At 45.7% G+C, this 13,233-nt stretch overlaps 1 protein-coding gene across 1 annotated transcript; it reads right to left on the bottom strand.

Annotated features, from left to right (window-relative positions):
* Window positions 1-1,479: 1,479 nt before the first annotated feature.
* LOC109758536 (wall-associated receptor kinase 1) lies at window positions 1,480-4,285 on the bottom strand. Its single transcript, XM_020317396.4, has 3 exons — window positions 3,228-4,285; window positions 2,950-3,108; window positions 1,480-2,706 (listed from the first exon to the last, which is right to left on the bottom strand). The coding sequence occupies exons 1-3, from the start codon at window positions 4,237-4,239 to the stop codon at window positions 1,724-1,726; spliced, it is 2,154 nt and encodes a 717-aa protein (XP_020172985.1). The 5' UTR covers window positions 4,240-4,285; the 3' UTR covers window positions 1,480-1,723.
* Between the last annotated feature and the right edge of the window lie 8,948 nt (window positions 4,286-13,233).

Here is a 13,233-nt window from a genome sequence, read left to right as displayed (position 1 = left end):
TCGGGGAACATGTCGACCGGCGAAGCCTCGGGAGCATCCTTCGTTTTGACGACAAACGGTGGATGGTCGCTCTGGGCACGATTGTGATTGTTGTGGATTTTTGAGGCGCCCAGGCGTTTGAGGGGTGTTTGAGGCGCCTGGCTGTAAATGCTCGTAGAGCTTTTGAATTGTTCAGCTTGTTTTCCTGTACTCTGCTCCAGCAGTTCTGTCCCCTCCTTCCGCACTCATAAGAACTCATCTCATGGCAGGGTTAGTGACAGGATGACACTGAGTATATATCAAATTTCATACTGAAATAACATTTCAATAAATCCACATGGCATGAATTATCAGTCTATCACTGTATGCAAAATGCATAGTAGTACTAGTACATAGGGTCACTTGAGATTTGAACAAAACACGAGGATATCCATTCAGGACAAAACAACCTTTAATGCATTTAAAGAGAAGTGATATGAATAGAAAAGATGAAGGAAAACACACCAAAATGCCATGCTACTAGTGCTTGATTACTGTAATGTTAACTTTGCGGGGTGGGCCAGTTTTACGCAACAACAAGAAATCTTGGGACTCATCACTCGTATACAGTTCAAATCCAAACCTTGTCTCTATCTAACCTAGATACCAATAATCAAACCTATTTTGTACGAAGAGTACCTCTTTTATCACAGGATAGACCCAACGATAAAAGTTCACTTATAACGGCTGGCTCCTGAAGAAGAAACTGGTGCCGTCTTGCATGAATCATAGAATTATTGTCGTGGTTTTAGTTAAAACCACGTCACCAAAACATTCACCAGCTTCCACCCGAAAGCATGACACCAAAACAAAAGCTTCAGCCATCTCTACTCCACTGAAGCCCAAGAGCAAACAGATGTCATTGGGAGGCAATGAGTGGTGGCTGGTGGATATGATTTCTATACTATACACCCGCTTACAACTGGGTCCACAAGCGGGGTTCCGAGTGCTAAAAAACAAGCTTGGTTGTGCGTGCTCAAAGGGAAAACAAGGGGGGATCTGCTGGTTGCAATATTCAAACTGAATTTATTGTACATATTTTTCTGGGAACTAGTTTGTTGTATGTATATGAGTGGAGTGGTTTTTACATGAAAATAAAAAAGAAGAAAATGGTGGTGCTGCTTCCAGAAAATGTGGTGTCATCTTTGCACATGAAGCATTTCAAGACATCATTACCCCAGAGTTCTCCAAATGTATTGAACATGCATATTATGAAGCAACATGGATAGTCTACAATTCCGCCGAGTAATATTTGGTACTCCAATTTCATGCCCATTACATTTGAAAAGGCTAGTAACGAGAAGATAAATTTTATTCAAGCTAATCAACAATATGTTGTGGCTGTCGGATATTCAAGCTAATCAACAATCAGCAATGACCATTATACATTTGAAAAGGCTAATAACAAGAAGACAAATTTTATTAATCGATTGAGATTCCTTGCCATAAAAACGCTTTTACTCCCAGATCTTACAAATGCATTCATAATTTTCTTAGAGCAAAGGCACACCTCCCCTGCTTTGATGGAAACAGTTCACAAAACTCATGCCTATCTTGTTGAGCAAAGCATACATGTTCTTCATACTACAATCTAAAAGCACGCATACATTTATATCTATAACTACACACGAGATCTCTTCAATGCGAGAAGGCGCTCTACTACATCTGTCATTGATGGTCTTTCATCCACATCAAGACCAAGACATCAAATGGCAACCCTTGTAATGCTACTAAGAAGCTCCAAATCTCTTGGTTCTTCAAATTCTTTGTCGAACAACTCGGTTGGTATCATCTCTTTTTTCTGAGCATCAAGGAAGTTTCTTAGTAAGCTATTGTTATCCAAATACGTAGCCTTTCTCCCACTTACAAGTTCCAATAGTACAACTCCAAAGCTGTAGACATCACTTTTTTCTGTCAGTAGGCCAGTTTGTAGATATGCTGGATCCATGTAAGTCCTGTCGCCAATGACTGTTAAGGTGTGCTCTTTATCTTTTGCAATCAACCTTGATATACCAAAGTCAGATATCTTTGGTACATAATCATCATTCAAGAGTATATTTGCTGGTTTCACATCACCATGTAGAATTGTCTTGCTAGTTTTTGAATGCATGTAAGCAAGACCATCGGCTGATTCTGCAGCAATATTTAGACGTTTATCTATGTCAAGAGTCACCTTCTTCTTGTCATCGTCGTTGTTGTTGTTGTTGTTGTTGTTGTTGTTGTTGTTGTTGTTGTTGTTGTTGTTGTTGTTGTTGTTGTTGTTGTTGTTGTGAAGAGTGTCATCGAGGCTGCCTCTTGAGAGGAACTCGTAAACTAGCATCGGCATATCAACTTCCAGGCAACAACCTACGAGCCTAACAATGTTCTTGTGGATGACTTGAGATTGAATAATGACTTCGTTTGCAAATTGCTCGTTTGGTGCGATATTGTCCTTAATGGGCTTCTTTACCGCAACTAGTTGATTATCAAGATAGCCCTTGTAAACTTCACCATAGCAACCCTTGCCTATAAAATTTGTAGTTTTTATAATCTGCTTGAGCTCGTCTCTTGTGTAGATCTTTATAATTTTTGCCTTTTCTAGTGCAGGGCCGCCATTTCTCTCAAAAAATTGTCTCATCTTCCTTTTCTCTCTACGGAGAAGGACGACAAACCCCAAAAGTGCTATGAGAAAAAGACCGCCGGTTGCACCTATATACGGGGAGCAAAGAAACCACGTTATATACCTTATAGATCAAACCATTTATAGACCTTGTGCACAAGTGAACCTTTGTGATTATGTGATCAACAAACAGATCGATATAAGGTCAGTTAGTAAAAACATGGATCAGACTATGCCGCAATATATAAAGACAGTCAAACAAATTTGCCAAATCATATGCATATCCAAATTTGTTCTTTAGATGATAGGTTGAGGGTAATTAAGTTGGTTACCTAGTGACAGCTTTGCTGGTAGAGGAAATATATCGGTGCAACGCCCTTGTATGGCATTGCCCCTGGTTCCGGCAGGGCAGGTGCACTTGTATCCTCCTTCCATGTTCTGGCATATCCCATGGCAAGGGTACAGATCTGGCCGCTCACACTCGTTAATGTCTACAAACCAGGCAAGCGTGCATAGTTCTTAGTAATATAAATAGCTAGATAGATGAATTAATGCCACAGATACTCCTACTAGATGAACGAATTGATGAAAGGTCTAGTATATATGTTACCTTGGCAACCAGCAGTTGGTATATAAGGATTGCCTTGGTACCCGTCCAAGCACCTGCAGATGTAGGCATCAGTGTAAAAGAAGGGGACTTGGACGCACATGCTGTTGTCGCTGGTGCACGCGTATCCCTTGGGCGCTGGTTGATGAGGTCGCGGACATTGATCGAAACCGGCGACAAAGTCTAGCACGACGGGCACCCCTCGGGCGTCGTTCCTCCGCAAGAAAACGTCGCCGTCGAGGTCCGTCGTCGTGAAGTTGTACCAGGACTTGTCCGCAAGCATGGCGTAGGAGCAATCTTTGTTTTTGTAGTACTCCCTGTCAAGATACACGCTGACGTCGAACACGCCGGGTCTCAACGGCTCGGGCTGTATGGCGACCTGGCAGCAGCCCCAGCCTGAGCACGCCGTCGTGTTGATGCCCTTGGGCAGGGAGACTCCCGCGTACGCCTCACAACTGGGACCAAGGTTCTGCTGGGCCTTGGCAGATCTCCCGATGCCCATCAGCACGGTGCTTCCCTGTGACAGCAGGAACGGACTCTGGTACGGGAATTGTATAGTTATCGTTCTCGCCGTGTTCCACGTCGAGTTGAATCTGCAGTCGTAGCTGAACGGGGCGTGCACCAGTAGCTTCCCCTCCACCACGGACACGCCCGAGAGCTCAACAGGCGACCAGGATGAGTTGATAAACTTATCTGGCTCGCGGATGATGTTGGTGGAGTAGTAGATTACTTCGGTCTTGGTTTGCCCCCAGCCGAAAGTAGCATCAGCGGGAAAGAAGGCGCGGGGGGGATGGAAGGTGTCATCACAGGTGATTCGGAAGCCTGGGAGGTAGCAGTCATCCTTGATGCCGAAGGGGTAAGGGATGCTCACTTGGCCGCACTTGTCGGGGCACCCCGGGAGCGTGATCGGTGCCGGCGTAACACCATGTTTTTGCTGGCTGGCCACTACCATGATTGCTGCTGCCTCGAGGAGGAGGACGAGGAGGAGCGGTGACAGAAGCAGGTAGGTCGTCATGGTGAATTGGTGCTGGTGATGATGCTATGTGTTTCTTACTCTTATTATATAGTAGTAGATCCAGTTGGAGAACTCTTCTTCCATGGAGTTCTGTACATGGATGTTTGTGACTCTTATTACATGCTGTACATGGATGCCGTCCTGGAAAAGCTTTCACACGGATGATGGTCAGTCAGTCATCAATGGAGCTCCCACTTACACAGATTCATTAATAGAATAAGATGCCCATATCAAACTTTATACACTCTTTGGAATCCTCATTCTATTCCTCCAGAAGAAAAGAAAAGAAACATGATTGATTGCGTCCCACAAAAAGAAAAGATAGATACTTTTGCTAAATGTCAACAAAAAAATTCATGCTTTTGCTAAACCTGATACTATCTTGTCTGCCAGGTGCCATCTCATTTCAGGAGACCCCGGCTTCTCGGGAGAAGAGTGAATACGAATGCTCGACTTGACAGCAAGAGGTGAACCCAAGTGTGCCAATACAAATATATGTTTTCTCTCTAAAAGAATCCTTTTCTGTAGCTGATTGTGCACATCGCTTTCCTCTAAAGCAAGTGGTAGACAATGCAATCCTCCCACACTAATTTAAAACATGCATCTCCAATCAATCGAATGCTTTTAGTTCTTCATCTTAGTCTTCCAACTTTGAACATATAAAATTGCAACTTTGTTGAGCACTGGTTAAAGGTACCCCTACTGGCCACTGTATTATATGCAAAATCACGAGCTGTGTGGGCAACCATCAATATGATCTTTATGAAGAGAAACAGAGAAGTACTATACTCAAGATTCGAGTACCAGCTGACGTCCGTCCAGCACCGCCGCCTCCGGGAAGGCTAGCAGATCTGACTTGATTCTCTCCCGCAGCATAGCCAGGTCGGCCGGCGAAGGGAACATGTCTACCGGCGAAGGGAACTCCCCGCCCTCGGGAGCATCCTCATCGCCGGAGTCGGCCGCCTTCTTTTGACGGCCATCGGTGGATGGTCACTCTCGGCACGATTGCTATTGCTGCGGATTTTTGGGGTTGGGTTCCGGATTGATGCGGCTGCAGTGGTGTCGTCTCATCTATTAAAGTCAGCCAGAGGCGAGGAACATTTTCTTTAGGGCAGAGGCGAGGAACCGTAGCTAGCAGGGAGACCTGTTGGAGTTGTCCGAACATTCATACTTTTTTTTTGAGGGAACCAAACATTCATACTTGAAGGGTCTTGTTCGAGAGTCGGCTTCCAAGCCATGGAGTTTGTGTGCTATACGGGTGTGACTTGTAGTGCTAGTCTGGTTAGAGCTAAACTTGAGCTTTGGCCGTATGGTATTAGGAGTTTTTATGTACGTGGACTAGTTGGAGATAGGTTTAGACGTGAACTAGACAAAGTAGGTTACCACCAGGGCTTGTGGGTGTACATATGCATACACACCGGTCCATGAGATTTGTATCCGACTATGTGAGAACACCAGAGAAAACGCGTGGTACACTGGTACTAGCCACCATAGCTTATGGTTGTTGTTTATTACTTGTTCAAGCGCATTTCTTTTCTTTTTCGAGAGAGCGCGAAAGTTTTAAGAACTCGCCGGCAGCAGCATATTCACTGTAGCACAATTGTGTACATTAGCGTTTCAGTTTTTAATTACTTTGAAGATATTTGGAAAATACGAATAATTTTTTGAAAAAACATGAACAAAATTTTTGAAAACAAGGAAATAATTTTGAATTTCGAACATTTTTTGAAAGCAAGGAGTAAAAATATTAAATGTGATTCTTATTGAATTCCGAACATTTTTGCAAATTTTCGAACAAATTTTGAGAATCTGAACATTTTTTCAAAAAAGTGATCAAGTTGAAACCCCGAAAGTTTTTCGGAACCACGATCATTTTTCAAGTACTGCAAATTTTTGAGTATCCCCTTGTCCAGGACACCATCAGGGGTGCTTTGGACTAGGCAATAGTTGGGTCGAGACAGCAAACCGCGGATGGATGACATGGCGGCCATCGCTGGAGTAGTTTTCTTTTACTATTTGGCTCGCTGGTGTAGTTTACTGGATTGGGTGCAAGTAAATATCTATAGAATCATACATTTTAATTTTTCATTCTACAATTTTCTATTAGTAGTAGGTAATTATTTCTGTTTATTTACTTGCACCCCAAACAGGCAAGCATTCATTCTAGAAACAACAATCAATTTTTTATATCTCTTCCATGATATTTAGCGAAACTATAATAGACACTAACACCAATATATCTATGTAAGCTTAATCTATGGGTCAATAAGTTATCTATCAAGACTTACATTTTTGTTCGTATCTATTTTTCCTTTGATCTAAAATAATTTAGTTAAACAGAAAATTGACAATGTCTCACAAAGGAAACAACTACATCACACTCTTTCTAATTAATATATGCTTTAAATTTAGTGAAATTAAATTCTGCACAACCAATGCTATAATCATTTAATAAAAATATTGTATCTTAATATTTAGTGATACCATTATGTAGTCACTATGCATGAGAAAAAAACTATATTGGTTAAAAACATATTTTGAACACCTAACAGACCACTAGTTGTCATAAAGGTAAATTATAATTACTAAGAACTAAAATAGTTTAGTATAAATTGCACCCTTTTGTCGCGACGCCAGGAATATGTCCAACGCCTCACACTCACCGGCCTAAAAAAGATGTACTTAAAACCCTGGCATCTACAATAGAAGAAAATGAGGGGATGCTTTTTGAAAATTTCGTGTTAAAAGAGGAGCTAAATTTGGGCAGAAGTTTTTATCTATTAATTGTTTTCCTAGTTGTAGTAATTGATAGTCAATTTTGATTCCTTATTATTTTCCAGGTTGCAAAAATTGTTATTGACTAGGGATATATTTTATCTTTACCATGATTTAATATTTAATAGTATATAATGTATTAGTTAACTTTTCTAAACGAATCTAATTTTTTTTCTTTGACATGGATTGTATGTTATATCTTTGACTCGCGCATGTACCGTCCCTGCTTCGCTTGATAGCTTATTTTTGCATAAATAATAAAAAGTCTTGGTGTAACATGTAAAGTTTCATATATTTTTTGTCACTCAATAATCATAGCACACTATCCAGATACTCGGCTATGATATTTTTTCTGCCGGGGAATCTTCCTATGATAGGATTGTAATCCTTCTTTGTAATAGAGTTGGTGAGATTCACCAATATGGAAACATATTGTATATTTCTGTCCTCTATCATTGAGAATAACATATTGAGATTCACCAAAACATATTGTATATCCCGTCTCCTTGTAATATTCATCAGCACTCATATTACCTTGAGAGAGCCACTATAACTTGTTGTACATATCTCTTTTATAGTGCTCAGGAACAAAACGTCGCCTCAAGAATTCTTTCATCCCTTGCCAAGTCATCGGGTGATGTCTTGAACGACAAATTTGATTCCACCAAACTAGCGCGTAACCGGTGAACTCAATGCCAGCAAGTTGTACTTTCTTATCTTCGCTATAATGATGGGCATAAATTTTTTGATCAACACACATCTCCCACTCCAAATAGCCTTCTGGTTCGCACTTGCTGTAGATTGAAGGAATTGAAAATTTTATGCGCCCACTCCGTCATCCATGGGAACATGTGCAACTTGACCCACTCGGTCAAGCGCTCTGCCATGAGTGTCAGCTTCAGGATGGGGCTCATAATGTCGCAGTCGTGGTGCGTACCCCGCCACATGATCAACGTTGTCGTCAAAGCCGTCATCTCTAGCATGAGGTTGTGCCACCAGATGGCAATCATGCACGCCGACATGTCCATCGCGAGCTGCTGGTACGTAATGCAGTGGAGCATGGTGGTGCGGAATCCATCTTTGGTGTATTGATGATGTCCGCCAAACCGTCGAACCTGGTGATCAGATCATCCATCCTTTTTCCGAGCTTCACCTCGAGTGTCTCATGACATTGCTTGACATAGTTGCACGTGTGGTCAAAACCATCCTCAATAATTTGAGGAATATCATCTGCTTACACGGGACATACAACTTCCTCAAAATCAGCAGCATCCTCGGCGCCCATGTTGTTGACAGAGTTCGACATCTTGATCAACACAGTACTATGAACAAGATTTGCTCTAAATACCACGTGATGAAGCAAAAACTAGAGATACGCTAATTCGTGTGTGTAGACGGTCCGATCTTTCATGGTACTATTATAGTCCTCCCGACATAGTAGATCGTTCAATAGCCACAAGAAAATATTCTAGTCGATGTTGATAGTAAATCAGGAAGAAACATTTTCTACCCTTGCAATTTAACAAGAACAAAAATTAGCATGCAATTTAACAAGAAGAAAAATTAACCTACAACCAGATTGATGAGGATCAATCTCAATACAACAGAAATTGGTCCATGAGAGAATGAGGTTCCTTTGCCTCCGGCGGGCGCCGCCGCTGGTCCGCGTTGTCTCGGGTCTCCTTAGGACCATGGGTGTGTGGTGGATCCCAGCCCTTACCGGCGGGAGGGCTCCGTTTCAGATGTTTCTTCAAGTTTTGTTAGGATTTCTGTCATGCTCAGGAAGACAGGACCGCACTGACTTTCTGAAGATGGAATAAGGTTCCTAGCCCCTGTCCTGGGGGTGCGTCTAGCATCGTCTAGCCACCGAGCGCGTGTACCGCCGATAATCTGCTAGTTTCCTTGATGTGGGCCACCCCCATATCGTCTGCGCCTCTTGCCAAATCACTGTACACGCTGAAGCAGGTGCCTCGCGCCTGGAACCAACGGTTTGTCGCATTCATCTCAAGACTTGGCTTCCACACTACGACATCGGATTCCTCCTTGTTCGTGCTTTGACGCGATAAGGACACGAGGTATCTTCTGCTCTACATCGATGACACTGTCCTCGCAGTGTTGAGCATCAAGTTTCTACGCAGTGTATCGATCGTCTTCATGAGGAGTTCTTGATCAAGGACGTGGACCCTCTGTACTTCTTCCTCGGCATGAAGGTAAGCCACACGACTGTCGGTTCTTCCACTCACGGGAGTAGTACGCTACTGAGCTCCTCGACCTAGCGGCCATGACTAACTTCAAGCCCGCTACCACGCCTGACAACACGAAGCCCAAAGTGTCTGCCTCTACTGGTGCCCTTGCTGCAGATGGCCCCCTGTACCATAGAATCGTCGAAGCTTGGTAGTACCTCACGCTCATGCCGCCCAACAACGCCTATGTTGGGCAACAAGTGTGCCTTGACAAGCACGCCCCGCGTGACTCCCAATGGGCGATGGTGTAGTGCGTGCTCGGGTACACTCATGGCACCACTACACTCATGGCACCACTGGTCATGGCCTTCAACCTTATATCTCCTCCATCCATGAGCTCGTCGGCTACTTTGACTGGGTTGGGTGCCCGGATACGCGGTGCTTGACGTCAGGATACTGATCTACCTTGGGGGCTCGCTTTTCTCATGGTCGTCAAAGCGTTAGCCAACCATCTCTTGCTCCACTGGTGAGGAGAGTACCATGCTGTCCTCAATGTCGCTGCGAATTGCTTCTGGCTCGGGAAGCTACTCGGTGAACTTCATGGTGGCATGTGGTCTATTGCGACAATGTTTTCACGGTCTATCTCTCTCCAAGCCCAGTTCATAACAAGTGGACCAAGAACATCGAGCTCGATGTCCATTTCATATGCCAAAAGGTACAGTTCGACGAGCTGGGCGTCCTCCATGTGCCCACCAGTCAGCAGTTATAGCGGACATTGTTACCAAGGGACTCCCGACAACGTCTACCCGTCCATGTCGCATGTACACAATCTCATGGTCCCACGTATAGCACAGGTGGTCGTTATTCTTTGCTTGATAGGCTACCCACGATGTGCATGTAAACCTGTACAAATACCCCTCACATCAATACAATCTTGTGTGCTGCATGTATTCCCTTTCTCCCAATGCCAATACTCGAATTAGATAGTTTATTTTGCAGAAAAGGCACACCTCGAAGGTTGTTGGTTTGAAAACAGAAAGCTGCCAACAGATGACGATAGATTTAAAGATGCAAACTTGACACAAGCCAAAGAGAAGTCGCCACAGATGTATTTGTAGTCAACGGGAATGTCTTCTCTCACTGGATGCACATCACCAGAATGCATGAAATATAAATCCAGAAAAATACGAGCACCAGTGTCAAGTCTAATACTTGAACTCTGATGGGCTGAGAATACCACTGTTCTCCTAACTATCTAACCACAGGTTGGTTTGCTGAAAGTCACTTGTTGCATTCAAATAGGGAAAACATAGTCATGAACTCATTTTTTTTAGAAATGGAGGAGGACCCCCGGCCTCTGCATCTGGACGGTGCATGCAGCCACTTTATTAGTTATTCACACAAGACCTTAGAAAGTCATACAACAGTAAGACTAAAGCCACCGTCTAGGCAACATCTGTCGCTACTCCTATCCAGTCGATGAAGAGATGCTAATAATCTGGGCCTAATACCAAACAGACCTTGCAGCCAAACCTAACATTTAAGACCTGAGGTCCCAACCAGGACGCCTGCCAGGTATGGGGCACCTATCAGTCCGGCGCACTCCTCAACCAGGACGCCTGCCGGGTATGAGGCCGCCGCAGCCACCTGCTACCAATCCATCTTCAGAGCTGTACTGTTGCATCTACCATGCCAGGTCTCTCTACCATCGACGCCACCACGACGCCAGACATCGTGGTCCTCCTGCGCGAGTCCATCGCCACGCATCGGGCGCCGAGTCTCCACTGCGCCACGCCGCCGAGATCCGCCACCATCAATGTGTAGGATGAAGCACCGCTCCACCAAAGAAGCCGCCCACTGGTCCCTCGATCATGTGTACGCCTCCAAGAATGACGCCCCCAAGGAGGAAACGAGACCAACGCGCCGCCGTCATCCGATCTACTGATTTAGGGTTTCCCCCGAAGGTAGCGGATAGAGGTCTGGGGCTTCTCCACGGCGATGCCTTCAAGAAGGTAATGACACAAAAGAGTGCCGCCAACGCCGGTCTTGGCATCAAGCCAAGAACGAGGTTTTCACCCGGATCCGCTCGAACAACCTCCATCAAGCATCGTGTGCACGGGTCGCCGCCGATCTGAGCCGCCGCGCATCGAGCAAGCCGCACCAGCCAGATCAGATCTGTCCGGAGGGCAAACCATGCATGACGCCAACCCAACCACCAGGCCCTCCATGCCGCCACCGCCGATTTGAGGTTAGATGGTCCGTCAGCGCAGATCCGGCCGCTGCCGCCGAACACAGCCAAGGCCGCAGCCCGAAGCAGGGACGGCCGCCGCACCCGCCACCATCGCCGCCCTAGGCCGAGGCAGCCGCCGATGAAGGAAGGCCCACCGCGCCACCAAGGCCAGATCGGCCGTGCCACCATACGCCGCGGGGCTCTGCACCGCTCCCATGGTGCAGGAGAGAGGGAAAGCCCCCGCCACCGCCGTCAGCCCCCGGGCTATAGGCCGGCGGCGTAATTCGGCGGCGGCGGAGGGAGGGATGGAAGGACGAGGAGCCCCCGGCTAGGGTTGCAATCCCGCCCTCTAGCTAGTACTGTCAGCACAAGTATAATTAATACAGTAGTTGGCCTAGTCATGAACTCATGATCACGTACAAAACATATGCGATCTTTACATGCCACAGAAGACAAGAAAACATTTTCCAAACTGTAACACGATCTATATGAGGACACAAGAATACATAAATGCTAGACTACCACAATCACACGGCTGAGTAACCCAAATATGGAATCAAGAGATAGATAAATAGAGAAGGAAGCATGCTGGAGTTACACGAAAACTAGGACGGCACGGCACACAACAACATTGCAATGGCCATTGTCAGAATAGAAAACAAACACAAGAGTCTCCAAAAAGCATTGCGTAATCGTTGGACAAACTCAGTTATCTAAAAGTTTGTTACAGCTAGTACCTGCTACATGGGAACTCAGAAAATCCACTCTATATGTATGATAAACCAGGAGTGAAACGGATCACTAGGAATCAGGCGTGCATCCTTTGCATAAACTGCTTGATCCATCAATCTCTGCTGGTGAGGGCTGAACCCGGACGGGCGCGGTGAAGTCAAGGTAGAGCTCGGGGAGCTCGACGTAGCCCCTGGTGAGCAAGTCGACGCGGATCTTGGCTAGCAGGAATTGCAAGCTGTCGGGCTCATACCTCTTCTCCGGCTGCACCTCCTCGTCTAGCTCCCGCATCCGCTCATCCAGCCACCCTGGCGGGACCACCCCGGTGGGCGGGAGGTCCTCGGTGGTGGGCAACCCCAGCCAGTTGTCGTGGATGAAGGTCTAGCTGATGTCATAGTCGCCGAAGCGAACCATGCCTCGGGCGGTCGGCGTCACGGTGGAGGGGTTGGACTCCCTGATGACCCTACCGACCGCATCGTCCAGCTGACGTCCGTCCAGCACCGCCGCCTCTGAGAAGGCTAGCAGATCTGACTTGATTCTCTCCCATAGCATAGCCAGGTCGGCTGGCACCAGGAACATGTCGACCGGCGAAGGGAACTCCCCACCCTCGGGAGCATCCTCGTCGCCGGAGTCGGCCGCCTTCCTTTTGACAGCCGTTGGTGGATGGTCGCTCTCGGCATAATTGCGATTGCTGTGGATTTTGGGGGTTGGGTTGCGGATTGATGCGGCGGCAGTGGTGTCGTCTCGTCTATTAAAGACAGCCAGAGGCGAAGATTTTTTTTTCCCGGACAGAGGCGAGGAAGCTTCCAGGCCATAGAGTAAGTTTGTGTCCTGTACGGGTGTGGGCTTGTACTGCTAGTCCGGTTAGAGCTTACTAGCAAACATACCCATGCGTTGCAACGGAAAACATACCCATTCCCTGTCTCTAGCTTATATGGACCTTATATATGTTGCAACATCATAAGAGAAAAAAGCATTTGATTTTACATTTTCATATATTTTTTGTTTACTTGTCTACACTATATCATATAAGGGATATCACAAAATAGCACTATAATGAATCAGGTTTACTAAGGT

The sequence above is a fragment of the Aegilops tauschii genome, chromosome 3 (genome assembly GCF_002575655.3).
Source record: "Aegilops tauschii subsp. strangulata cultivar AL8/78 chromosome 3, Aet v6.0, whole genome shotgun sequence".
NCBI lineage: Eukaryota > Viridiplantae > Streptophyta > Magnoliopsida > Poales > Poaceae > Aegilops > Aegilops tauschii.
The sequence above is the reverse complement of the archived record's forward strand: the minus strand, read 5'-3'. Positions and strand labels throughout refer to the sequence as shown.

Excerpts from the sequence above, each read along its gene's own strand:
- LOC109758536 (XM_020317396.4), bottom strand. The coding sequence starts at position 4,239 with ATGACGACCTACCTGCTTCTGTCACCGCTCCTCCTCGTCCTCCTCCTC. Across the intron at positions 3,109-3,227 it reads ACCAACTGCTGGTTGCCAAG|ACATTAACGAGTGTGAGCGG; the intron begins GTAACATATATA and ends CCTGGTTTGTAG. Across the intron at positions 2,707-2,949 it reads ACCAGCAAAGCTGTCACTAG|GTGCAACCGGCGGTCTTTTT; the intron begins GTAACCAACTTA and ends CCCCGTATATAG.